The sequence below is a fragment of the Plasmodium vinckei genome, assembly GCF_900681995.1.
Source record: "Plasmodium vinckei vinckei genome assembly, chromosome: PVVCY_10".
Lineage (NCBI taxonomy): Eukaryota > Apicomplexa > Aconoidasida > Haemosporida > Plasmodiidae > Plasmodium > Plasmodium vinckei.
In genome coordinates this window covers 404,082-429,742 of record NC_051302.1, presented here as the reverse complement: position 1 = coordinate 429,742, position 25,661 = coordinate 404,082, and the positions used below count along the sequence as shown (strand labels likewise).

Genomic DNA, 25,661 nt, shown 5'->3' with positions numbered 1-25,661 from the left:
GACTTGTTAAGGTTAATGATTTAATTATATCTGGTGAAGGAAAGAGGTTGTCCCATTGTAGTTGTCTCGCTTTATTAATAGCAAAATTTTCAATGTTACTATATTATATGCCCATTTACAAAAAAATGAAATAAAGTGTGCACGGTACTATACTTATATGACTCAATCAGGAAATTTGAATATTCAAAAATATTGTCAAATTAGTAAATAAATAAATAGGAAGTATAAGAATAGTAATTAAAATAAATAATGAATACTCTCGGAAACACACAACAAAATATGTTAAAGGATAATGTAGTTTCTTATAATGTTGGAAAAGCAGGTAATGAATTAATATAAAAAAAAAAAATTATGACCAAGTCAGGTATATTTATGATTTATTATGTACATGAAATATATATTTTTTTTTTTAAAATATAGTTTTGTAAAAATGGTATATATTAATTAAGATAAATACAATAAAAGTGTATATATAAAATAGTATATACTAATAAATATGCATAAAACTGTATAATAATAGATTACATATTTGTGACTTTGTTATTTTCTTTTACATGATGAATATAACATCAAAAAAATGCGCTAAATATTTTGTTAAATTAAAAAGTAAAACAGTAATTATAAATAGGAAAATTGGAATAGTGTAAATAATAAAATATGCTATATCTGTTGTTTTAAAATAGTAATTTTAATTTTTTCAAAAATTTTGAATTTTTTCTTTTACGTTTGTTATTCTTAAAATATATATATTTTTTATATTAACATGTTCCACAAAATTTTATTGTAACATTAGCACAAATTACCATAATAATTTTCTAAAAATATTTAAATAAAATAAACATAAGATTTTATTATAAATTTCGAAAAAAAACGGCAAAAAAATGTTAAAAATAAATATATGTACTGTACATATATAATATATATTTTTTGCAAAGTACTATGATATATATAAAATAAAAATAAGTAAAAAAAATGAAATAGAGACAATAATAAAGAAAAATTATGCCTAATATTTTCTATGAATTATTTGTGTATATGTTTATATTTATTGGAAACCTTTTTTATAAAAACAACAAATTTGTAGTTATTTATATACACCTGTAATTGCTCCCATATTTACTTTTTGTTCTACATTATATAATTTTTATTATTTAACATTTTATGATTTGTTTGGAATTCAAAAAATTCTACTTAATGACACATAAATACATGTTTTGTTGTCATGAAATGCTTAAAAAGGGGTTTACACATATATATAATAAACATAGTAAAGCAACAAGATAGTGGTAAATAAGGAGAAAGAGTGACAGACGGGTTTTCACGGATGCCCTATCCAATTTGTTTGAAATATTCTTTATATTGATAATTTTTTTTTAATTATATAATTTTTTAAAAATGTAAGTTGTTAATACTGCATATATACATATGCGTGTATATTAAAATAAGGAGCATAAAAAAAATATATATATATCGATAAATGAGAAAAGGCTAGTACATATATGTACCCATTTTAGTGTATAACACTGCTCCATATAATGTATAAAAGCTTTTTGTTAGCTTTATTTAAGAATATTAATAAATAATGCATATACGGTTTCATTTGTTCATAATGTGAAGATATATATTTCACTTTTTTGGGGGGTATGAAAAAAAAAAAAACTGTTAAATTTTTAATTTAATTAACTGATTCTACAGCAAGATTTAAGGCATTATCTAAAATTTCCTGATCAATAGTTTGTGATTCAAATGATGATTCTTCACATATCCATGAAAAATTTACTAGGTGGGAAATATTGTCTTTATTTAAATGATCATCGCTACTTAAAATAAATTTATATATGTCTACTAGGGCTTCTCTAACACTTAGATGTTTGTAATCTTTCTTTTCAATTTCTGTTTTAAATAATTCTTTGTTTTTTCCGATTACTACTCCGTAATATTTGTAGCATGCACCACTTGGCTCGATGCAATATATTTCGCCTACACAAAATTGTAAAAAAAAAAAATGTACATCATATGAAGTCATATTATATGTCAAGCAAATGAGTAATTAGATGAATAATGTAAACATTCTTGGGCGTACCCTTTTCATTTTTATCATAAGAGGATATAATTATTGAGGAAGCAAATGGTCTTAAATGCCAATATAATGTATAGGCATGTATATATAAAGATATTCTATTTGCTAAAATGTGTAATGGTATATTTGTATGGAAATTTAAAAAATAACTGTTAGCTTCACTTTTTATTCTATCAATTATATTTCTTGCATCACCATCTAAACCAGCATATGTTATTATAATATTATTATTAACATAATATATTCTGTTATAGCTATTTTTTTTGATCATTTTATTTTTTTCCAATGTTGTATTTATAGAACAGCTAATAACACCATCTTTACATTCTAAACTTATAGAAGTGTTGTTATTATTTATTGCTTTATAAATATATTCAACTTGATATAGTCTACCATCTGGTGAAAATGTCGAGACTGATAAGTCATACCCTGCACTTAATCCTGCCATTGTTTTTATAAAATTTAAAAATTTACTTTTGTAATAAATATAAGTTATCTATATATTAATTTTGGTATATATTCGTTTTAAAATTTAATCCCTGGGAAGGTGGAAAAAAAATAAAAGGTACACACATAAATAACTAAAAAGGTATGATTTTATAAAAGATATTTTATTTCTTGTTTATACGTAATTACACATTTTTAGTAATTCTTATTTGCGCTACAAAATAAAAGTTTTTGTTATATATTACCTTTGAAATGGGAAAAAAATAGCTAACTAGCGATAATATTGAAAAGGTCAGGAAATAAAAATATTTTACATATTATTTATGACTTGTTCATGTAAAAGTATATGCAAACAAGCTAAATCACATACCAATTTTTTTTTATCATGTTATATATATTATATATGGTACTACTGTTTCGAAATCTATCGAACACGGTAAAGTAAAAAATAAAGTAAATAAAAAATGTAATTATAATTTTTTATGTGTATCAAAAGTATTATATTCTAAAAAAAATAAATAAAATAAATAATAAAGCAATTTCCACTGGTTTTATACGAGTAAAAAGTTGAGAGCCTTAAGAAAAAAAAAAATGAAATTAATAAATAAAAAGAGGGGGGCAAGCTGAGGCAAACAAACACAGTTTAAGGGTAGAAATTAAAAATAAAAAAATAATGCAAACAAATAATTATTATACTATATACATACCCTATGGCATATAATTATATATACATAGTGTATATATAAATAACCGTGCTAAAAATTATATAACCCAAATATAATATATTATTCCCGAAAATTTTATAGTATGCAAAATAGGTAATTAAGCTTAACTAAATATTATCATTATTTATAATAATTTTTTATTTTTAAAATTTAAACATAATTATTACCATTATTAGTTCATTTTAAGTATGGGATAAATTATTTACATTTTTTTTTTATTTAAGTTTCCACATGTATGTGCAGGTGAATTTGTGTTAATATAGAGATATAGAAATGCATGAACTATAATTATTTATTTCACCTAAAAAGTTTAAATCAAACTGTAGTATATATTTTTTCACTTTTTTTTTCATATTATTTTTTTGAAAAAAAGAAAAAATAAATATGTAACTACTTGTATAATGTGCTTATTTCATGTTTTGAAATAAACTACGGTGAATATATTTGGAAAGAAAATCAAATAGAATAATGATAGTTCAAAATGGTAATAAATTAGATATAAGTTCACAGACAGGTACATATATCACTTATAAAATTTTTAATCATAAAAAAGGATGGCATACCTATGGGTCTTTGTAACTTTTTATATGACATTTTTCAAATTATAGTAACGGTTATTTATTTAAAAATGGGTTTCGTAAAATTTGGTAAATATAAAAAGAGTGAAAAAAAAGGGAAACAACTTTGTACACTTTTATATATATGTTCATTTGACAATTAGGGGGTCCTTAAAAATTATATTATAAAACTCTCCATCAATTTTCAACAATTTTAAAGTTTAATTATTTTTCCATTGATAGGTATATTAAAAATAAAAAAAAAATGCATGTATTAAAGGGTCTCTAAAACAATGGAAATAAAACAAATATTTTTATGTCTCTGTGCATGCAATTATTTTTTACTTTTATTAATCAGGGTTATTTTGAGAAAACCAAAATAGTCTCTATATTGTTGGTTTTATAAATATGAAATTTTATAAACATATGTACATGTCTATATATACATATGGATGAACAAACTTAGTTATTATAAAATGGGTGTCTTTTTTTCAAAATGTGTATGATCATTTTTTTTTGAAATAATTTGGTTATACAAAATTTAAACAACTTGCATAAATGGCTGCACATTTTTATTATATGCTTTTATTTGAAAAAATATAAATTTTATTAAATTGTAGTTTTATTAAAACTGGTAAATTGGAATAACATCGAAAATTTGTCTTTATACATGCTGTTAAAAAAATTAAAAATTGAGGAGACATTTTCTTACTTGTTAAGAGTGAACAAATAGACATAATATATATACTAGACAATTTTATAATATAGTAAAAAAAATAGTGAACCTATTGAAGATGCTTTTTAATTTTGTCTGTGTATTTATAGAAGGTAGATGTAATGCATAGAATCTAGTTTGAAATCATTTTTTTTATTTTTCAAATATAATAAGTTAGAAGTTTTGAAAAAGTGAAACAAAATAATAGTGTCAAATATATAAATGAGTGTGTTAGTAAAAAATAAGTACAAACCCATTAGATGTCTAGTTTGGTGTATTTTGTTGTGTCTTATTTTATGGAACAACTGTTTAGAGGGACTAAATAAATTTAATCCATTGCTTAAAGAAGAAGGATCTTTATATTTGAAAGTGGCATATAATTGTGAGTATAGTGGGTTGATAGAATTAGAGAATAATTATATTTTACATTATTGTTTTTTTATTAGTGATGAAACTAATGGATTAGCATTTACTACATTCAATACATTAAAATTAAAATGGGATTTACCTAAAGAAGTTTTATTATACAAGAATGATGATATACAAGGATATTCATTTATTACAGATTCTATTACAAACAATTTAATTTTAATATACGATATAAATAATATAATAAAGGTAACAGTATTTAATAATTATATTGAGCCATCTGTTATTTCTAATAAAATTACTTTAAATTATAAAATGGTACATAAATTTAATATAATCTCTAAGATTACATATTTTTATAAAAATAAAAAATCCTTATTTATGTGTGGTATGAATAATAGTGGAAATATAATTTGTTCTTTTTCTTTTGATTATGGATTAACCCTAAAAGATGAAAATATGATTGAGTTTATTTTAAAAGATCCGATTCCAATAAGTCAATATAAAGTAGATGTAAAATTTAAAAAACATTATGTTTATTTTAATTTAAGAGAAGAACATAAAGAAATAAGTTTTTATGAGTTTAAATGTTTTCAAGATACAGAAAATTCATATACTTGTGATCCTTTAAATAAAATTTTAGCAAACTTACAAAATCTAAAATATAAATATATACTTCGTACAAAAGATTCACAAATTCTTTCATATCAAAAAGGAAATATATGTTACATTGGTTGGTCCTTTAATTCATTAAACATAAATACTGAGATAGATAAACAAATTTCTGATACAGAATGTTTTAATGTGTCGATTGTTCAAAGGGAAGAACATCTTTTAGTTACTTTCAAAAAAAGTGCAGCTCCTGATGACAAGGCAGAGAAGGAATACTACGCACTGTTTGAGGTAGTTCAATCATATGCTTGTTTTTGTTTATTTTTTCTTATTTTTCTGCATTGTTCTTAATCTATCATATTTTTTTTTCCCTTTCTTTTTCCCTCCTTTACAAAGAAACTGATTCGAAAGGAAAGTGGATGTGAACTGCGACTCGATGCAGGGAGTCTCTATGTTACAAACATTTTTATGGAAAACTCATGTAGCCTTTGGGTAAACGATTTAGATACAAAAAGAGAAGATGACGATGAAGTAAGTTTTAGTATTGTAGTTCCAAAATCTTTTAACATAGTAAAAAATAAATGTTTTGAAAGTAACAATAATATGAATAGCTCAATGTATTATTTAAAAGAAGAAGAAGACGAAGAAGAAAGTAATATAAAGACATTTATATTCACAGTTTATAAACATATATTGATACAAGAAATAGATCAAAATAATAAATGTACATTTGAAAATAATATAAATAAAGAAAAAATATATGTTGTCTTAAATATGGAAGATTATTATAAAACATATAATTGTGATATTACAATTGAAAATTGTGATTTTTTTATATATGATCAAAGTAAAATAACAATAGATTATAATAAAAGTTGGATAGTAGATGAAGAAATAAAAGAATCAAATATACTTTATAATGGTATATATGTATCTTTATATAATATATTAAGCCAAACTAATGCTAACAATTTAATTGAAATAAATAATAATAATATTGTATTAACTATTCCATCTTTTATACCTAGTACGAGGACAATAAAAATTGCATTTTTTAAAAAAAATGGAAGAAGTGATGAAATAAATGAATATGAAGATGATGATGAAAAAAGTAATGATGAAATAATTCAAGGTAGTGGGAAATATGGCAAAGTTGCTAATAAAGAAACTCGATATGCTTATATACGATTACAAAAAACTTATAAACCTATAAAAAAAGTATTAGGAATAAATTTCTCAGATATTTTTGATATATATTATAAATATTATAAATCTTATAAAGAAAATATTAAATTTTTAGTAAATGATTTTTCAGAAACAAATTATATTGGTATAATATGTCAAACAAATAAAGAAACAGATGTAAAACCATGTAATTTTACTTTTATAAATGATCCGAGTCAAAATAATACATCTATACCTATTTCATCTCTTATAAAAAAGCCACCATTTTTATCTTACTTTAGTAAAAATAGAATACAACATCAAAATAGTACTGAATATGTAAGTGAAACTCGTTTTATTTTTCCAAAAAATTTTAATGAAACTTTACAAGAAAAAGGAATTAAAGATATACATTTTAGATGTATTTGTTCTACCCATAATGGGAAAAATGAAATTGATACAAATCATGAAATACAATATTTTATAACTACTGGAAATATATCTAATGAAGATTTATTTGAAGTTCCTAGATACACTACAAATAATACTTTATCTACCCCCAATCAACATTCAAGAATAAACAACAGAACTCATAGATTAGCAAAAAATAATAATTCTTTACCTAATCATATGAATGAAGAAAATGTAAAATATAATTATAATACTGGTTCAGTTTATAAATCTGAATTTAGTTTTTTTCAGTTTTTTGTAGGTATAGCTATATTTCATACTTTGATATATTCTTTATAGACATTTTAATCATATAAGACAGTGGGAAATACAAAAAAAGACAAACACATATTGTCACTTTACAACATTTTAAATATGAAAAAGTAAGCTCTCTCAAATAACGAGAGCATACAATAGCTCAATAAAATTGTTTAATTCCGTTGATATATTTGCTTATTCCAATAATCTCGTTTTTTCTTAAATGCGATATTATATACATACAACATGTGCATTTGTTTTTGTTTATTATTTAAATATTTATTTATTACATTATTAACAATTTTGATTAAAACAATAATTGATAAAAAGTTTATAAAAAATAAAAGTATAATAAAATGGATACATATATATATATATATGTATATATATTGAGTTAATCTTGTGACATGTAAAAGTGCGCATTGCGAATATGCGTATTATGTTCCTCATGTTTACAACTAAAACGATGTGTGCAATCACAAGCGAACATTTTTACATGAACAATAATAAAAAAAAATAATAAATGTCTGTTAAAATATGAACGAGTAAAACGAATGAATAATAATACAATAAACAAAATAATATATATATGAACATGCAAGGCAAAAAGTTGATACACAAAGTGTAAATTTGCACTCAAACATATATTTATTATATGTTGGTGCGAGCTAGCTATTTTTCAACTAGCTATATATAACATGAGAGAAAAAAAAAATTATGAACATGTAATAATAATTTTTTATGGGATATAACGATTTTATAAATTAAAAATTTACATGTCGTCATAAAAATAAAGCTAGATATATGTACAAAGAAGCGTATATTTATATATATTTCAAAATATAGGTATATAATTGCATACGTTCGTTATAGGTGTACATTCATTTTCACTTTATTCAAAATAAAAAACATGCATGTTCATTTTTTTTCTTCTTTAAAAGAAAAGAAACAAATGCATATATTTTAAAATTATTAAAATTATTTATATATAATTGTTTTTCCTTGTTCTTTCTACTCCCAAAAAACTCTATCTTTACATTGTCATATTTATTCAATCCTGTTTAGTAATATTAAAAAAACAGACAATGGATAGAAAGAATACTGGAATTAGCTATCCAACATTGGAAAAAAACATTTTTTTTTTTCACCTTGGTGTATGTTCAGGCTTCCCTTAAATTTGGTTTAGGAGAATTTTTTCTTGACATCACCAGGGGAAATGATCAATGTATAGTATATCCTTGCAGACATATGTTTTATTTTAATTCGAGGTCTATTAATTCCTCTATTACAAATGCTAAGCAAAAGACATATGCATAACTTGTGTTATCATTTTGACATTTTGAGTAGCCTAAAAATAGTATGTTCCATTTCGCTTGTAATAATTGAGGAGATCCTCGTTCAGGTATAAATGGACATCTTCGAACCATTCATGTTTTAAAGCTTCATTTGCTGTAATTCTGTTTTTATAATCATAACTAAGAAATTGATCAATAAGATCAAGACCTTTGTCATTTAAAATTCTTCTACCATAAATATCGGTAAAAATAATTTCTAACATTTTAATTCGATCAACTTTAAATTTTGGCAATTCTCCAACAAGTTCCTTTTTTAATAAGTTATCAAAATTTTGATCTGGTATTCCTCTAAAAACTAATATTTTAAATAAGACAGAAGATTCAAATTTTGATGTAACAGGAACAAAGCCTAATAAACATTCACACATAGTTATACCAATAGACCATATATCAACTGAATAATTATAAAGTGTACTATTACATAAAATTTCAGGAGGTCTATATTGTAATGTAATAATATTACAATCTTTTGTTTCAGTTTTTAAAAAGTGATCATATACACCTAAACCAAAATCGGCTATTTTAACTATCCATTCTTTAGAATCATTAAGACCATCTGATAAATATTGTATATTTTTTATAAGAGTATTAGCTGGTTTTATATCTCTATGAATAATAAATTTTTTATGAAAGTGATTAATTCCTTGTAACATTTGGTATATAATAACTTTTGTTTGCATTTCTGTTAATGATGGCATATCAGGATAAAAATATCGATTTTCAATTTTTTTTAATGGCAAATATACATATTTTACATAATTATGTAAATGGTCATAGGAGAGGTCTATTCTTTCTGTAGGTAAACATTTCGTTGTATCTTTTTTTATATCTTGAATAAATGAAAAATGTTTTTTTTTTGCTTTATTTAATATATCATTTAAACTACAATCACATTTTTCTATAACTAAAAATAGATCCCAATTTTCAATATAATCATCATTTTTATTTTCAATTTTTTTTAATTTTTTAGAATGTTTTCTAAATTTGAGTTTATCTATACTTCTGTTTTTAACTTTTATTGGATCATTACGTTTAGCATTTTTATAATTTGCTGTTTTCATTTTTTTTTTCAAAGGATAATATTGATATAAATCACCACTTCGATCTCGTTTTATATCTCTTTGCAATTTTGTTGACATCAGATTATTTTTGTTATTGTCTAAATTAGTATTTTCTTCATCATAATTTAACATTTTTACATTACTATTATTAGTAAAAATAGTAGACATTTCATCAAGTTTTCCAGCATGACTATTATATAAACTTCCTTTATCTTGAATAGCTGTTTCCTTGTCAACACTGTTAAGAACTAGACTCTGTTCTAATTCTTCTATTGTTAAACAACTTTTTGATACTAGATTTCGATATTTATTATTTCTTTCAACAGTTTCTCTTGATGGTGAATATTGAACTTTTTCCATTCGTCTATGTCTTTGAAAACTAAAATCATATTCAGCTGATAATGTTTCACATTTAGTTTTTTGACCTCTATGACTTTTTATTTTATTTTTTCGATAGGTATGAACTCTAAAACTATCTAATAAACAAACAACATTAGGATGAAATAAAATACGCATTATATTAAATTCATTTATTGCAAATTCTTCAGAACCAAATTTATATTTAAAATTTGGCCAAAAGTATCGTAATACTTTAACAGCAAAATTAAGATAGGAATCGTCTAATGATTCTGCTTTGAACACTTTACCATATACACCTTCTCCCAATTTTTTAACAATTTTATATTTTTTCATAAAATCACGAGGAAATAAATTTAATAATTTATCTATTTTAATATCAGCATTTTTGTGATTATAATGAATACGTGAAAATATTTTGTCATTTTCAATCATCTCTCTTTCATATAAAGATTGTTTATCATAGAGAAATCCATCAATTAGATTTAAACTAAAATTTTTGAGTTTATTATCTGTTACATATTCTTTTAACACATGTTCTTCATCAATAGTTTCATTATATTTATTAAAAATGCTGTTAATTGTATAATTACCTTTTTCATCTCTAAAATCTACTACTTCTTTTAATTTTTCAACTTCTTCGTTTGTTAATTCTATTGTATTTTTACAAATTTTACTAAAAAATTCCTTACGGCTAGTTAACCAAAAATCATTATTACTATTTTGTTCATCATCTTTATTATCAATATCATTATTTATAATTAATTTTTCTCTTTTATTTATTAATAGATCATGATGATTCATAAGTATAGTTGAAATGTTTTTATTTTCATTAGGTTGAACATTTGTTGGATTGTCTATATTTTGTTTATCTAAAAGTATATTTTTCGATTTCATTTTGGGTCTTTTAAATAATTTTTCACTTTCAAAATAATCATCTGGTATATTAAAAAATGTACCTGATTTTAGTTTGCCATAATCTTCATTACAATTTTTATTATGACTGTCATTTTTTTTTCTTCTATTAGTGGTTATTAAAGCATCAAGATTTTCATCACTTTCATACATATTGCATATGTTATTTATTATGTTATTATTTATATTTTTTTTTAATTTATAAGAGAAATAGTTTTCAAAATTTAATATATTTTTCGAAAATAATTCTTCATCACATTCATTTAGTAGATTCTTATTTGGAAGAGAACGAATTAGTAAATCTTTGTTTACATTATTATCTCTATTAAATGGGATATTCATTAAATCTAAATATTCTTTATTTCTTTCTTTGTAATTATAAAGATGCTCATTTTGGTTACCTTTTGGTACAATTTCATATCTGCTTGTATTTGGTTCATAAATTTTTAATTGATTTTCTTCAACATTTGAATTTATTCCTAAATGTGACATAGCCATTCTATCATTTATAATAATTCCTGGATTTGCAAATTGAACACCATTTAAATTATTTTCATCTCCATTATTGAAACGCTGATTTTCTACAATACCTTGATATATTCCTCTGATCATCGAATTATTTACAGATTCTTTATTGTATGATTCACCCGTTTTGTATTTATATATTGAATTTTTGTTTTTTAATAATGATGCATCACAATTTTTCGATGTGTGTAAGTCACTTAATTTTAATCCATTTTTAGATAAATGCATATTACTGCTATTATTAGTGTCTATAATACTAGCCATACTATTTTTTATACTTGGATGTATTTCATTATAATTATTTAATATATTTGTTTCTTTTATTTGACTAATTTCATCATCATTTGTATATTCTTTATTTCCATATAAACTACTATTTGCCATTCCTACTGTCTGTTCATCGTTTTGTATATTATTTGATTTACATGAGTCTATATTATAACTTTCAACATTTAAATTGTCTAATTTGCATTTTTTATAATTCATTAAATTGTTTTCTATATTATTTTTCATTTGTAGGTAACTATTTTGGTTTAGTTCATAATCGAATGTATTTCTTCTTTGATTTTTTTGAGCGTCTTTTCCATTTATTATTTCTATGTCATGCTGACTTTGCTGTTCACTACTTGATCGAATATTTCGAATTTCATTATCAATTCTGGCATGATTATCATTGTCTCTGTCATTTTGTTGGTCTTCCTCGCAATTATTATTGACATTGCTATTATTATTATTACTATTACTCCTGAAATAGTTTAAAATTGTATATTTCAAACCTTTTGAATTGTTATTTTTATCGTTTGCTACGTAATTTTCTTCATTTTCAGTAGTATTTGAATTATTTGATTTAATAGGCAGTGATTTCCTTATATAAGAATTTTTTTTTCCTTTATCAATTCCTTTGGAAGACATATTTTTTTTGTTATTTTCTTTACTTCGTGTATTAATTAAATAGGATGTTTCCAAATTGTCATTTTCATTTTTAACTTTCCTAAGGGATGTCCTTTTAACTACATTTTCACCATTTGTTTCACTATTCACAGACAATTTTTTTTTTCCATTCATAGTTTCATTTATATTGTCTAAATCATGATTTTCACTTTCTAAACTTTTATCTATATTTAGTTCATTATTTTTAACTAATTTTGATAATATTCTATCCATTTAGTTTTTGCCGTTAAAAATGTATAAGTGTTGTATGTACATATATATGTTTTGTATTTAATGAGAAATAAAATAATTAAATTAATTTTTTCCCCCACTTTTTTATTAATAATATATAAATTCTATGACTTGTTCATAATTTTTTTAACAATTATTACAATTTTTTTTTTTTTTGAAAGCGTGAGCATATATAACTAGCGAATAAATGTGGTAAGCTTAAAGTATATATATTATATATACATGTACATATCATATATATATGGCTAGCTTTTTATTTTTTGATTACACAATTAAGGGGATTGTCATTCTTTAGTTGTGTGTAAATGAATTTATGCATGTACGTTCATAAATAATAAATTTGTACATAATAATATAGTATATGTAAATTCAAATAATTCTCAATTTTTGTATAAGTATCTCTAATATATGTAAATATGTATATCTTTGTGTATGTATATATATATTATGCTTTATGATATTCCACTTAACTTTTTAAAACGGTAAACAGCTAATTCAAAAATGAAAATATGTATATTTAAAATCCCTTTCCTTGCATTTTTTCTTTATAAAATATTTGTAATAAAAAGAATATAAAACAATAAATATGGATAAGAAAAAAATAGTGTAAACATATATAAGGGAAAATACAGGAAAATAAGGGAGTGATAATGAAAAAAAAAAAAGTTACAAGTTTAAAGGATAATCGAATGTGTTTAATATGACACTAATTTAATCTTATATCTTTACAAATGTAATTATAATTTGTTTAATATATACACATTCATACACATATAATATGCAAATGACAAATTAAAATAGTTATAATTTGTAAAATTGATTATATAAAAAAGTGGTAGGTAGCAAAAGTAAAAATAATTTTGACAACCTTGTATTGGTTTTCTTTTTTAGTGATCCATCCATATGATGATTTCAATTGGTTTTATTTTGTTACAATTGAATTAGTTACATTTTTATATCTTGGATAATCTTTTTTTATTCCTTTTTTTGTTGTACATATAAAAACAGAAAAGAACATAAATACATGAACAATAAAAAAATAAAAAATACATGTATCATAAAATAAATGGTGCTATTAATATTCATTTTATTAATATTTTTTTAACATATATTATTTTATTTTTTTTTTGAGAACAATCTATTACAATGTGCAATTGAAATTGTATGCGATTATAACTAATCAAAAAAATAGTTCAATAAAATTAAACAAAAAAAGGAAAAAAAAATAGGTGCATATACAATGCATACATGCATAATTTTTATATTTTTAATATATATCCATTAAATATATTTAAAATACACTAATAATATATGTATACCATTTGATACAGATTGTTCTTTTGTATATAATAAACACTCCTTCAACACACTAACAATATAATACTTGTTTTATTATATATATTTATACACTATTTTTATCTCTTATGTACCATATTTTTTATGTATAAAAATAAACATAAAAAGTTTTATATGTGTCAAAAATGGTTGAAATAATTAACCGAATTATGTGTAGAATATATGGAACAAAAAAAACAAATTTATTGTTATGACAAGTTGCTAAATATTATGTAGTGGTGATATTAATTATTGTATGTTAAGTGTGAGTATACATAAGGGTATAAAAATTATTAATATAAAGAAAAATAGTTGTAAGAATGGATATTTGTAAAGGGAAAAAAATATATAAGGTGCTCATACATAGTTAATGCTTATTTATATTTTTTTTTTTTTTGAAAAGTAACCATAATATGTATAACCATGCATTTGTATGCTTTAATAGTTTTGCTTAATTTTGTTATTTATATTAATTTTAATTATATATATATTATTATTTAAATGAAATAATGAGTATAAAAAAATAAAAAGGGAGAATACATATAATAGTGTTAAAAATAAAAATACACACATTTGTATCACATATTATATAAGGTGATACAGGATAATGATTGTTTTAAATTAAAAAGTATAACCACTTGTTTATATAGACAAGTAAATAATCATGAGATACAATAAATATATATATAGTATGTATAAAAATATCTTTCACTGTCTAAATATAACTAAACAATGTGTATGATATGCTCTTATATGCATATAATAGTAATATAAGGGTTTATTAATATTTGATACTTATTGATTAGCTTATTATTTTGTTTGGTGCACCATTTATTATAAATTATTGGAAAATGAAAAATGATAATTATAATATAGTGAAATATAAAAATACATAGAATGATTTAAAAAAATAAAATAAAATATGTTTAATAAATATATAGAGAAAGAAAAAAATGAAAAATAAATATTCACAAAATGTGCACACAACATTATAATGACTAAATCAGTAATTATATATTTTTTATAATAATGTCTTTTTTTTATTTTATGAAATTATTAAAAGTGTTATTCTATATATATATGAGAGTATATTTTTTTTGACTACTTGTTTACCTGATGAACCACATGATATTGTTAATTTTGTATTTTACTTTATTTTATTCATTATATATTTTTTGTTCTTATTTATTTTATATTTTATTTATTTTTCAAAATCCACAAATAAATAACGTACTTGTTATGGCTAATGTGGTTATGTGACCACTGAGACGTGCGCTACGAATAATCATGTTAATCACATTTTTTTAATTTGTTTTTTATTTATCTATATTATTATTTTTTATTTATCTATATTATTTGTTTTATTTTTTATTTTATTCTTTTGTAAGGTTCCCCCGTATTTCAATTCCAAACTCTACCAAAGCACCATTACATATGATATACATATAAGTACATTTTCAAACAATGCACTAAAAATATAAGAATAGTCGATAAGAGTTTTATATGTGTGTTTTTATGAAATCCTATTAATCATAAACGAAAAAAAAAAAGTCCTCAAAAAAAAATATATATAATGCTTTATTATTTATTTTTTTAAATTGAATGTCATCAAATAAATTGATAAATTTTAAACATGTTTATTTATGCATAATTGCAAAATGAAGATGAAAAGGTTGAAGCATACATTTTGCATATCACATAATATGCTCATTCTGTCGTATTATTTTGCTATTTTTTTTACTATATAACTTTTTAATCTCTATAAGGAACAAGTGCCATTTAAAAATGAAAAATAATAATTCACTCATTAAGATTGCATATGTGAAAATGTGAAGCATGTAAAACTGACTAATAAGTAGAATAACAAATATGTTTCTATATTTTTATAAAAAATAAAAACATGTTATTATAATAAGTTTAAAATGGTTATATATTTTTTATATGTTATTAATAAATTTAAGTTTCAAAAAAAATAAAATGGCAATCCCACTAAATAATCACTAAAACAAAGTTCACACATACATCATATCCACATTTGCATATGTGTGTGCATATTTTTGAAAGGATTATAACTTGCCTTTAATGGCATTATTATTCAAAAAAAAAAAATAATTAAAAATTGAATAAATATAAAAAATGAGCAAAAACAAAATAAAAAAAAGTGTACACACATATACATATTTATTAATAATATTTTATAAAAAAAAAAGAATAAAATTCTTTTACAAATTTAAAACATATTTATTTTTTTTTTGTCAATTTTAATAGACAATTTTTATGTCATTCATTGAATGGCTAATTTTAATCTTCATTGTTCCTATCATCTTGATCATCATCTGATGTTACAATACTAATAACTGGTTCTTTATTTTTATTATTTTCATTTGAGTAATTGCTTGTAGAATACGAGTTAGTATTACTACGCCCGTCGTCCTCCTCTTCACGATCAATATCACTTTCATCGCGATCACCCTCGCTATCATCACGATCAATATCACTTTCGTCACGTCCCACATCACTTTCATCGCGATCACCTTCACTATCATCACGTCCCACATCACTTTCATCACGATCAACGTCACTTTCATCACGATCAACGTCACTTTCATCACGTTCAGATTCACTATCGTCACGTTCAGATTCACTAACGTCATGCTCACCTTCACTTTCATCACGATCAACGTCACTAACGTCATGCTCATCATCACTTTCATCATGCTCACGTTCACTATCGTCATCATTACAATTTCTACTTCGATTTTCATTATCCATATCATCATAATCTATCATATCTTTATCTGGGTCATTAGAATTGGTTTCTTCTCCCTCATCAGGACCACTACTATGTATGTCTTCCTTTGAATCAAACTGGTCATAATCTGCTTCGTCATTTGATACATTAGACTCATCCTCATCATCTACATCATCTTCCTCCGCCTCCTCATCGTAGTCCTTGACTTCTGCATCATCATCAGATGATATGACATAGCAGCTGTCACTTTCTTTGTCATCTTTATTTTCATTTTGAGATTCTTTATCACTCTTCATCAGTGAGTTATTTTCATTTTCATTATTGTTTCTCTCATCATTAGTCGCATCTAAATTATTGCTATTGTATGTTTGATTTAATTTATTTATATTTTCTAATAGTTCATATTTATTTTGGGATTCATCATAATTATTATTAAATAATTGATTTGTATAATTATTATCTAAACTGTTAAAGTTTATATTTTGTTGAATTTGATTTTCTACTACCTCAGTTACTATACCTCCATTATTAAACTTGTATGAATTATCTATTTTTCTTATTTTTTTTTTTGTATATCCTGTTTTATTATTATTATTATTTTGTTTCACTACTTCTGAGTCAGAATGATATTTTCTTTTTTTCGCTTCCTTTATTTTTGGTTGATCATTTTTATCAAAAAAATTAAATTCATATTCGGACATATATGAGCAAGTAGTACCATTTACAAAAGTATTATTATTATTTTCTATTTTGTTACTAAAAGAAGGAGGAGAAATATTTTCATAATTTATATGACTGATTGGATTGTCACCTATAAGCCTATTTTGTTCACTAACCTCTGGTACTATGCTATTTCGATTTCCAACATGATGTGTGTAATTATTTTCAAACACATCTGCCTCAACATTTGAAGGTAGTAATTCCTTTTCATCTAAATTATCAACATTTTCTACTATTACATTTTCTTCATATCTTTGTAAAGTCTCATTTTCATCACGATAGTTTTCATCATAATTATTATCTATGCTATTTCTTTCTTCATTCTCTTCTTCTTTTTCACTATCACTTACATTTTCATATTCTTCTTGATCATTGTTATACTCATTATATGATTCTACATCTTGGTTTTCTTTTTCTTTGTTATTGCTTAGGACATCTTCATCTGCTTCCGTGTCACCATCATGATTGTCACTTTCTACATGCTCTACTTGATCTGCATGGTCATCGTATTCCTCAAGCTCGTCGTGCTCGTCATGCTCACTATGTTCACTATGTTCATCATGCTCATCATGCTCATCATTCTCGACATGCTCTACGTCCTCTGCATGATCGTCATACTCCTCAAGGTCGTCACCCTCACTATCCTTCTTGTGTTCATCATTTTCAACAATTTCAACTTCCTCAACATCGCTTCGATAGTCGTCTTCTTCTGTTTGATCGCTCTCATCACTATATATTTGGTTGTTTTCATTTTTTACACTTTCTTCTTCATTCTCTTTTTCTTGGCATGTTTGAGCTTGTGTATCTTTGGGGGAATCGGGAGTATTTTCATTTGAGGTTTTAGAATTGGATGTATTATTATATTGACTTGAATTGTGAAAGTATGAACTGATATTCGAAAAGAATGTACTAGTTTGTTCATTTTGAGGTGGCTTGATTTTGCCATCAGAGAAAATTGAAACTTGTCCTCTTTCAATAATTAAATTATATTTATTTGTAAATACTTGAATATGCTCATAATTTTCATAAGAAAAGGTACATGATATATTTAATAAATCATTATTATCAGTATTAGTCATATTGGAGTTTTCTTTATTTTGTAATTCGGATATCATTACAGAATCATTAAGATATGGATCTAATTCTTTTCGAAGTTGAGTTAGTTGATTATATGTTGAGTTTTGTATAACATTTTGTGTATCCATGGTTTTAAAAATATGTAAAAATATATCTGTTTGATGTACTAAATTAATAATAAAATTTTTATATTTAATCAGATTTTTTAAATTTGAATTATTTATTTCATCTTTTTGTTTTAAATTATCATTTAAATTGTTTATACAATTTTCATTATTTTGTATATTATTTTTTAATTGTAAAATTTGTTCTTCATTATTTATTTTGATTACTTCATTATTTTTATTTTGGTCTTTCAAATTATTTATAAATACATTTAAACTTTGTATATTTTCCTCAAGGGAATTTATTTTATCTTTCAATATTTTGATCTCTTTTAAGTTTCTATTAATAATGTATAAATAACAAGACCCAAGTTTAAACATTTTTAAAATATTACATTTAATTAATGTTATATGATCGGAGTTTACAGAAAACTCTCTATCATCAGATGGAGTTAGATTATTATTATTATCACTTTCAGCACTTGTCCTTGGAATTTTTTTTAATGTATTTATTACTTCTTCACAAGAGGTGTTCATAATTTCTTCCATTCCCATAATCTTTTCTTCAATATCTTTTGAATTGCTATCTTTCAAATTTATTTTATATTTATTTGAACCAGTTGAATCATCTTCGTTGGTCATATTTTTACTAGTACTATTGTTTTCTATCAAGTTACAAAACTTGGTTGGGCTATTATTTTTTTGTTGTAAAGAATTTATAATTTCATCTTTTTGTTTTATATATTCATTTAAACTAGTTTTATGTTTTTCCATCATATATATTGATTCTTTTAATTTATCATAATTGGCTGATAAATTTATTACATCTTTATTAAGTTTGGCTAGCTCCATATTTTTATTATTAAGCTCTTCTTTCATTTGTTCAATTATATCATTTTTATTTTCTAACTCTGCAGTTAGATCAATATTTTCATTAATATATTTATATATTTCAAGTGATACTTGATTATCTTGTGTTGTTTTGGCATTATCTACATTTACTGACGATCCTTCATCAATTGCTCCTCCATCAATTATTGATGTTGTCGATTCCATTCGGCTCATACGTTCTTTTGTTTCATCAAGTTGATTAGACAATTTTTTTATTTCAAAATTTAGATTAACAATTTGTTTATCCTTTTCATTTATTTTAGCTATATGTTCTTCTACTTGTTTTTTCAAAGCATCCCTTTCTATAATATTCATATCATTATTTTTTGTTGAATTAAAAAATTGTGAATCTCTTTTTAATTGTTCTATTTCTTTTTCATAACATTCATTACGTAATAATAAAATTTTATTTTCTTCAGTAACCATTTCAACTTCTGTTTTTAATTTATTATATGAAATAGAATCTGTGTTATTTTTATTGGCTAATTCCATTTGATATCTCTTTCTTTCTTGTTCTTCTTTAATTAATTTAGTTTCTAGCATTTGAATTTTCATATTACTTTTTTTTTCATTTAAATTTCCCTTTTCGAGTTGATCACATAAATCTTTTAATTGCATTCGTGACGATTCTAGATTAATTTTTAAATTAGAAACATATTCATCTTTTTGATTAGCCATATTTGTATCAACTAGTTTTGCTCTAAGTTCGATAATACATTTTTGTTGTTGTAGATGTGTTTCTTTTTGTACTCTTATATTTTCTTTTAATTCAATAATTTTAAATTTCATTTTTTCAGTATTATTACAATTTTCTTGAATTTCTTTATGAAGATCTTTATTTATTTCGACTAGTTGTTCTAATCTTTTTTTAATAATTGCATTATCAGTACTTTCGACTTCTTTTTCTAAATTGTCTGATAAATATTTATTATCTTTTTTTAAAATATTAATTTGTTCATTTAAATTTTTTAACTGTTCTTTATGTGTTGAAATAAGTAGATTAATATCGTCAGTAAGTTTTTTATTTAAACTAATTTGTTCATTATATTTTTCAGAAGTATTTTCGAATTTTTTTTCAATATTTTCTTTTTCTTTCTTTAATAATTCAACATATTCTTCTTCTTTTTTTTTCATATTGATTTCATCATTTTTACCATTATCAATAGCTTTTGTTTTAAGTAATAGTTTTTCATTTTCTAATTTTATTTTTTCAATTTCAAGAGTTTTTTCTTTTAATTCATTAGTAACTTTTTCTAATTCATTTGTTAGTTTTTCTTTAATATTATCTACATCTTTTTCATATTTATCTTTTTCACATATTAATAGATTTTTAACAAATTTTAATTTATCTTCATTTGTTTTGTTTATTAATATAAACTCTTTATGTTTTTCAACTTGCTCATTACATATTTTTTTTAAGTGATTAATTTCTTCTTTACTATCTGAACTAAAGCATCGCCAAGTTTCGATAGATATTAATAATATTTCTTTTTCTCCTTTTAATTTTAATATTTCTGCATTCAAGTCAGTAATATTTTCTTCAAGCTTTTTAATCTTTTCTTCATATTCTATTTTACAAGCAGTTACATCTATATTTAGAAGGTAGTTACTATTTTGATCCGCATCTAAATATTCCACATTAGGTATATGTTTTTTTTCCATTCCTCCAGATAAATCATCACCAATGATGGCATTGTTACTTATAGAAGTATTAACATTGGTTAATGCATAGCCAACTATTGATGATGTATCTTTACTATGTTTTGGTCCGTTGATACTCGTTTTAAACATATTTAACTGTTTCATACGTTCAGAAAGTTCAACTTTTAGTAACTGATTTTTTGCTTGCATTTCTTTAATCTTGATTAATAAATTACTATTTTCTTTTTTTAAAGAATTTACATTAAAATTAAATTTTTTATTATTTTCTTTTTCTTCCATCCATAAAGCATTTAAATTGTTTAATCGAATATCATAGTCATATTTCATACGTTCATTATTGGTTAGTAGAGTTTCCATTTTTTCTTTCAAATACATATTAACATCTTTTGATTCATGTAAAAGTGTTTGTAAACATGCTTTTTCATTTTTATAAAAACTTATTATTTCACAATTTTTTTCATTTAAACTATTATTTTTTAATTCTTTTTTTGATAACTCTTGTTCTAGATTATAATTTTCTTTTTTCATATTTTCATATTGTTCTAAAATTAAAGAATTATTATTTTTATATTCATTATATTCTTTTTCTAGTTGAAAATATTTTTCATTAATTTCTTTTACATTATTTTCTTTTTTTATAATTAACTTTTCTAAATATTCTTTTTCTTTTGTAATTAATTCTACATTTGTTTGTAGTCCTTGTTTGTCATTATATAAATTAATTTGTGCATTATTTATATCTGCTATTTTTTTGTCTCTTTCTATAATTAAATTTTCATAAGTTTTTGATAATCTTAATATCTGATAAAATCTTTTTAATAATAAATCAAATGAAATTTCAACATTACTAAAATTTAAATTAAATAAATTAAAATATCTTTCATACACATTTTTATGTTTTGTTTCACTATTAAACAAATTTAAAGATATAAATTTATTGAATATATTATTAATATTAACAAAATGGTCATGATAAAATTTTCGATATTTTTCTAACAATTTTGTTTCTTCAAATAAACGAAGTAATTCTTCATCACTATAATCTTTTTTACATTTTTCTAATTCTGTAATTATTACACCGATTTTACTATCCTCACTTGGATAGGAAGCAAGAAAATTTTCATCTCTATTATTAGCATGTTTACATGCTTTATCTATAATAAAAGTATATTCATCATCTTCAAGTAAATGTTCAACTTTATATGCATCATTATAATCAGATATCCGGTTAAATATTTGTAAAGTTAACATATAGTCATCAATATACGTAAGTAAATTACTACTTCGAAAATATGTGATTTGTGTATTTTCAATCTCTACAATAGCTTTTTCTAAATTTGCCATAATCTGTTCTATTGCATAGGAAGAAGGTGAATAATAATAATCATCAGTAAGGGACCCATCCTCTTTATTATTATAATTACTATTATCTAAATTATTGTGTGTGTGACCTTCTTCATTTCCATTATAAGTTGTATTAGAAAAATCTTTTTTTTTCATTTTTCTTTCATGTGCATTATTTATTGCTAAATTTGACATTAAATTTCGTTGATTATATTCTTCAGTGTGACTTAATTTTATACCACCCGAATTATTACTAATACATGATGGGGTTTGTTGATTATATTCATCAATCATTGTTGATGTTAGCATGTTGTTAGTACCTCTTTTTTGACGCTCATGCTTTTGTACATATTCTATAACAGTGTGCTCAACAAATGCTTGAATAGAAAAGTTTGTATTATTTTGATGAGCTGTTGATATAAATTCGGGAGTAGATGATATTACCTTAACAAGTGTATCTTTTTCTAAACGTAATCTCATGCTTGTTTCCATAGATTTTTCGATCACACTTTCTTTTTCCTTTAATTTATTTTCTAAATTTTTTATATGTTCAATTTTTTCTACTAACTTATTTTCATAATGAAGTTTTTCATTATATAAATTTGTCATATCAGAAGATAAATAATGTTTTTTATAAATAGAATCATCATCTTTATGGGAACTACTTTTACCACTGGAATATAATTTTTCATAATGCTCTTTTGTTTTTGTTAAAGTAATTATTTTAATTTGTGCTTCATTAAGCATATAATTTAATGTTATGTATTTTTTTTTTTTTATTTTAATATATTTATCATCATGTTCATTTGTATCATAAGCACCTGGTTCAAATTCAGTCATTTCATTTTCATCAATTTTAGAAGAATTTTGTAAAAGAATTTCATAAATATATAATGCTGAAAAATCATTAATACTTTGAAATATATGTTTATCAATTTTATATTTTTCAAAGATATCTTTAATTTCAGCATTTTTTCGTAAAATTATTATTTTACAATTTTTTTGATTAATAAATTCATGTGTAATTGCAAACATGTTATTATTTTTTTTTATAATTTCTTTATATTTATTTTCAAATAGTTTTATACAATTTTTTAAATTATCAATTTTGGCATTTAAATCATTAATGGTATTTTGTAAATTATCATTTTGTATTTTTAAATTATCTCTTTCCTTTTCTGCTTGGACTACCTGTTTGTAACTTTCTTCTGATTTTGCTAAAGATTGTGATAATATATCTTTAACCTTTGCAAAATTTTGAACAGAGTTTTTTTTATTAATTTCTTCCTTATTTAGAATTGTTTTTAAATTTTGTATTTCCTCTTTATATTTTTGTTCTATAACATATGCTTTTTTTTCAGCTTCAAGATATTTATTTATTAACAAAGTTCCTTTAGATTTTAGCTTTTCATTTTCTTCTCTTAATTTTTCTTCTTCTAATTTAAATTTTTCTATATCATTTTTTCTATTTATTTCATATTTTATTTGTTCATTTTTTAAATTCGTTATTTCTTTATTTAATGATTCATTTTTTTTTAAAGCTTCTTTATATTTATCTTCACATATTACAAGTTTATATTTCATTTCATCATATTCCTTTTTATAAAAAGAATGGCTTTCAATATTTAAATTTGATTGACTATTTTTTCTTTCTAATTCTTTTTTTAATTCAAAACATTCCTTTTCAATTTTATTATTATTTGTTTGCAATTCTTTTATTTGATCTGTTTTTTTACTACATTCTTCTTTAGTTCTTATTAATGTATCCATAATTAAATTATAATCTTTTATTTTAAATTTTAGTTTTTTTCTTAACATAGAAATTAATTCATCTTTGTCTCCATAATTTCTATCACTAAATAGGATGTCATCTTCTTCACTTTTAAGTTCGTTAATACAAAGAGATTCAATCATATTTTCATCACCTGGGAAATTGCTGATGCTGCAATTTCCTGCATCAATGACTGTGCCATTTACGTTGGTAGCATTATTTACATTATTATTGTTATTGTTTCCTTCTAATATTTTTTTATAATTTTCATCATTTAATAAATCTAATTCTTTTTCTATTTCTAAAAAATCTATGTCCATTTGTATATCTCCATCTCTTATATTTGTGTTGGCAATAGAAAGGTTATCATCCTTTCCTAAGCCCTTTACTCCATAATTACCAGTGGTTTTCAAATCAAGTAATTTACTAGCTTCATTTTCGATGTTTAATTTATCATTTTCCATAACATTTTTATCGCTTGTTTGCATATTATTATTCATTTTTTTCACGAAAAAGTGAATATATGTGCAAAAGTTAGCGTATGTAATGTGCTTATATATATATACCTATGCGTATGTACGTATGTATATCCATATGCATGTATATATCTAAGCACATCTTATCATATCACACACATATGCATGTGCGTATTTGTATATAATTTTAGAGTAAATGTTTATACTAAAAAAAATTGCTTTCAAAATTTAAAGCATTTGCAAGTGCATTCGCTGTAAATTCAATTCCATTTTTTTTTCTCACAAAGGTATAATAATATATACATAAATGGGTAAGTAAAAAACGGAAACGTGCAAACGAACGCGTATGAAAGTATATGACCGCAATACGTATTACATATGGATATGTATATGTAATAATATATATATATTATATATCGAATAAATGGAAATTCAAATTTTATATCTTTATATATAATACATATATTTCTTATAAAGCGTTCATTTGCTACAGCCAAATATAATATTGTTTTTAATAAAAAAAATTCCTCAAATAGTTTATTTCAACATTCATTTAAAAAAAAAAATCATAATAATGATATTAATAAGGCATAAAATGGATATGTATATATAATATTAAAAAAATGAATATAAAATAAAAAGAAAAAAAAAGAATATAAATACCACAAATTTTCTGTAAAATATAATTTCTTCCAAATTATTTCATTTTCAATAAATTTATTTTATTTCCATTTTGATTTATTTAGTTCTGCATATA

The 25,661-nt window shown here is 22.7% G+C and overlaps 4 protein-coding genes across 4 annotated transcripts; 1 reads left to right on the top strand and 3 right to left on the bottom strand.

Annotated features, from left to right (window-relative positions):
• Positions 1–1,675: 1,675 nt before the first annotated feature.
• On the bottom strand, positions 1,676–2,528 carry PVVCY_1000990 (proteasome subunit alpha type-3, putative; the record flags this gene model as incomplete). The annotated part of the gene is made up of 2 exons (XM_008625552.1): positions 1,676–1,980; positions 2,084–2,528. 2 exons carry the CDS (start codon positions 2,526–2,528, stop codon positions 1,676–1,678), a joined length of 750 nt encoding a protein of 249 aa, XP_008623774.1.
• Positions 2,529–4,746: 2,218 nt separating this feature from the next.
• On the top strand, positions 4,747–7,419 carry PVVCY_1000980 (6-cysteine protein; the record flags this gene model as incomplete). Its single annotated transcript, XM_037634426.1, has 2 exons — positions 4,747–5,626; positions 5,948–7,419. 2 exons carry the CDS (start codon positions 4,747–4,749, stop codon positions 7,417–7,419), a joined length of 2,352 nt encoding a protein of 783 aa, XP_037490525.1.
• Positions 7,420–8,725: 1,306 nt separating this feature from the next.
• On the bottom strand, positions 8,726–12,754 carry PVVCY_1000970 (cdc2-related protein kinase 4, putative; the record flags this gene model as incomplete). The annotated part of the gene is made up of 1 exon (XM_008625550.2): positions 8,726–12,754. One exon carries the CDS (start codon positions 12,752–12,754, stop codon positions 8,726–8,728), a length of 4,029 nt encoding a protein of 1,342 aa, XP_008623772.2.
• Positions 12,755–16,408: 3,654 nt separating this feature from the next.
• Positions 16,409–24,892, bottom strand: PVVCY_1000960 (conserved Plasmodium protein, unknown function; the record flags this gene model as incomplete). The annotated part of the gene is made up of 1 exon (XM_008625549.2): positions 16,409–24,892. The coding sequence occupies one exon, from the start codon at positions 24,890–24,892 to the stop codon at positions 16,409–16,411; it is 8,484 nt and encodes a 2,827-aa protein (XP_008623771.2).
• Between the last annotated feature and the right edge of the window lie 769 nt (positions 24,893–25,661).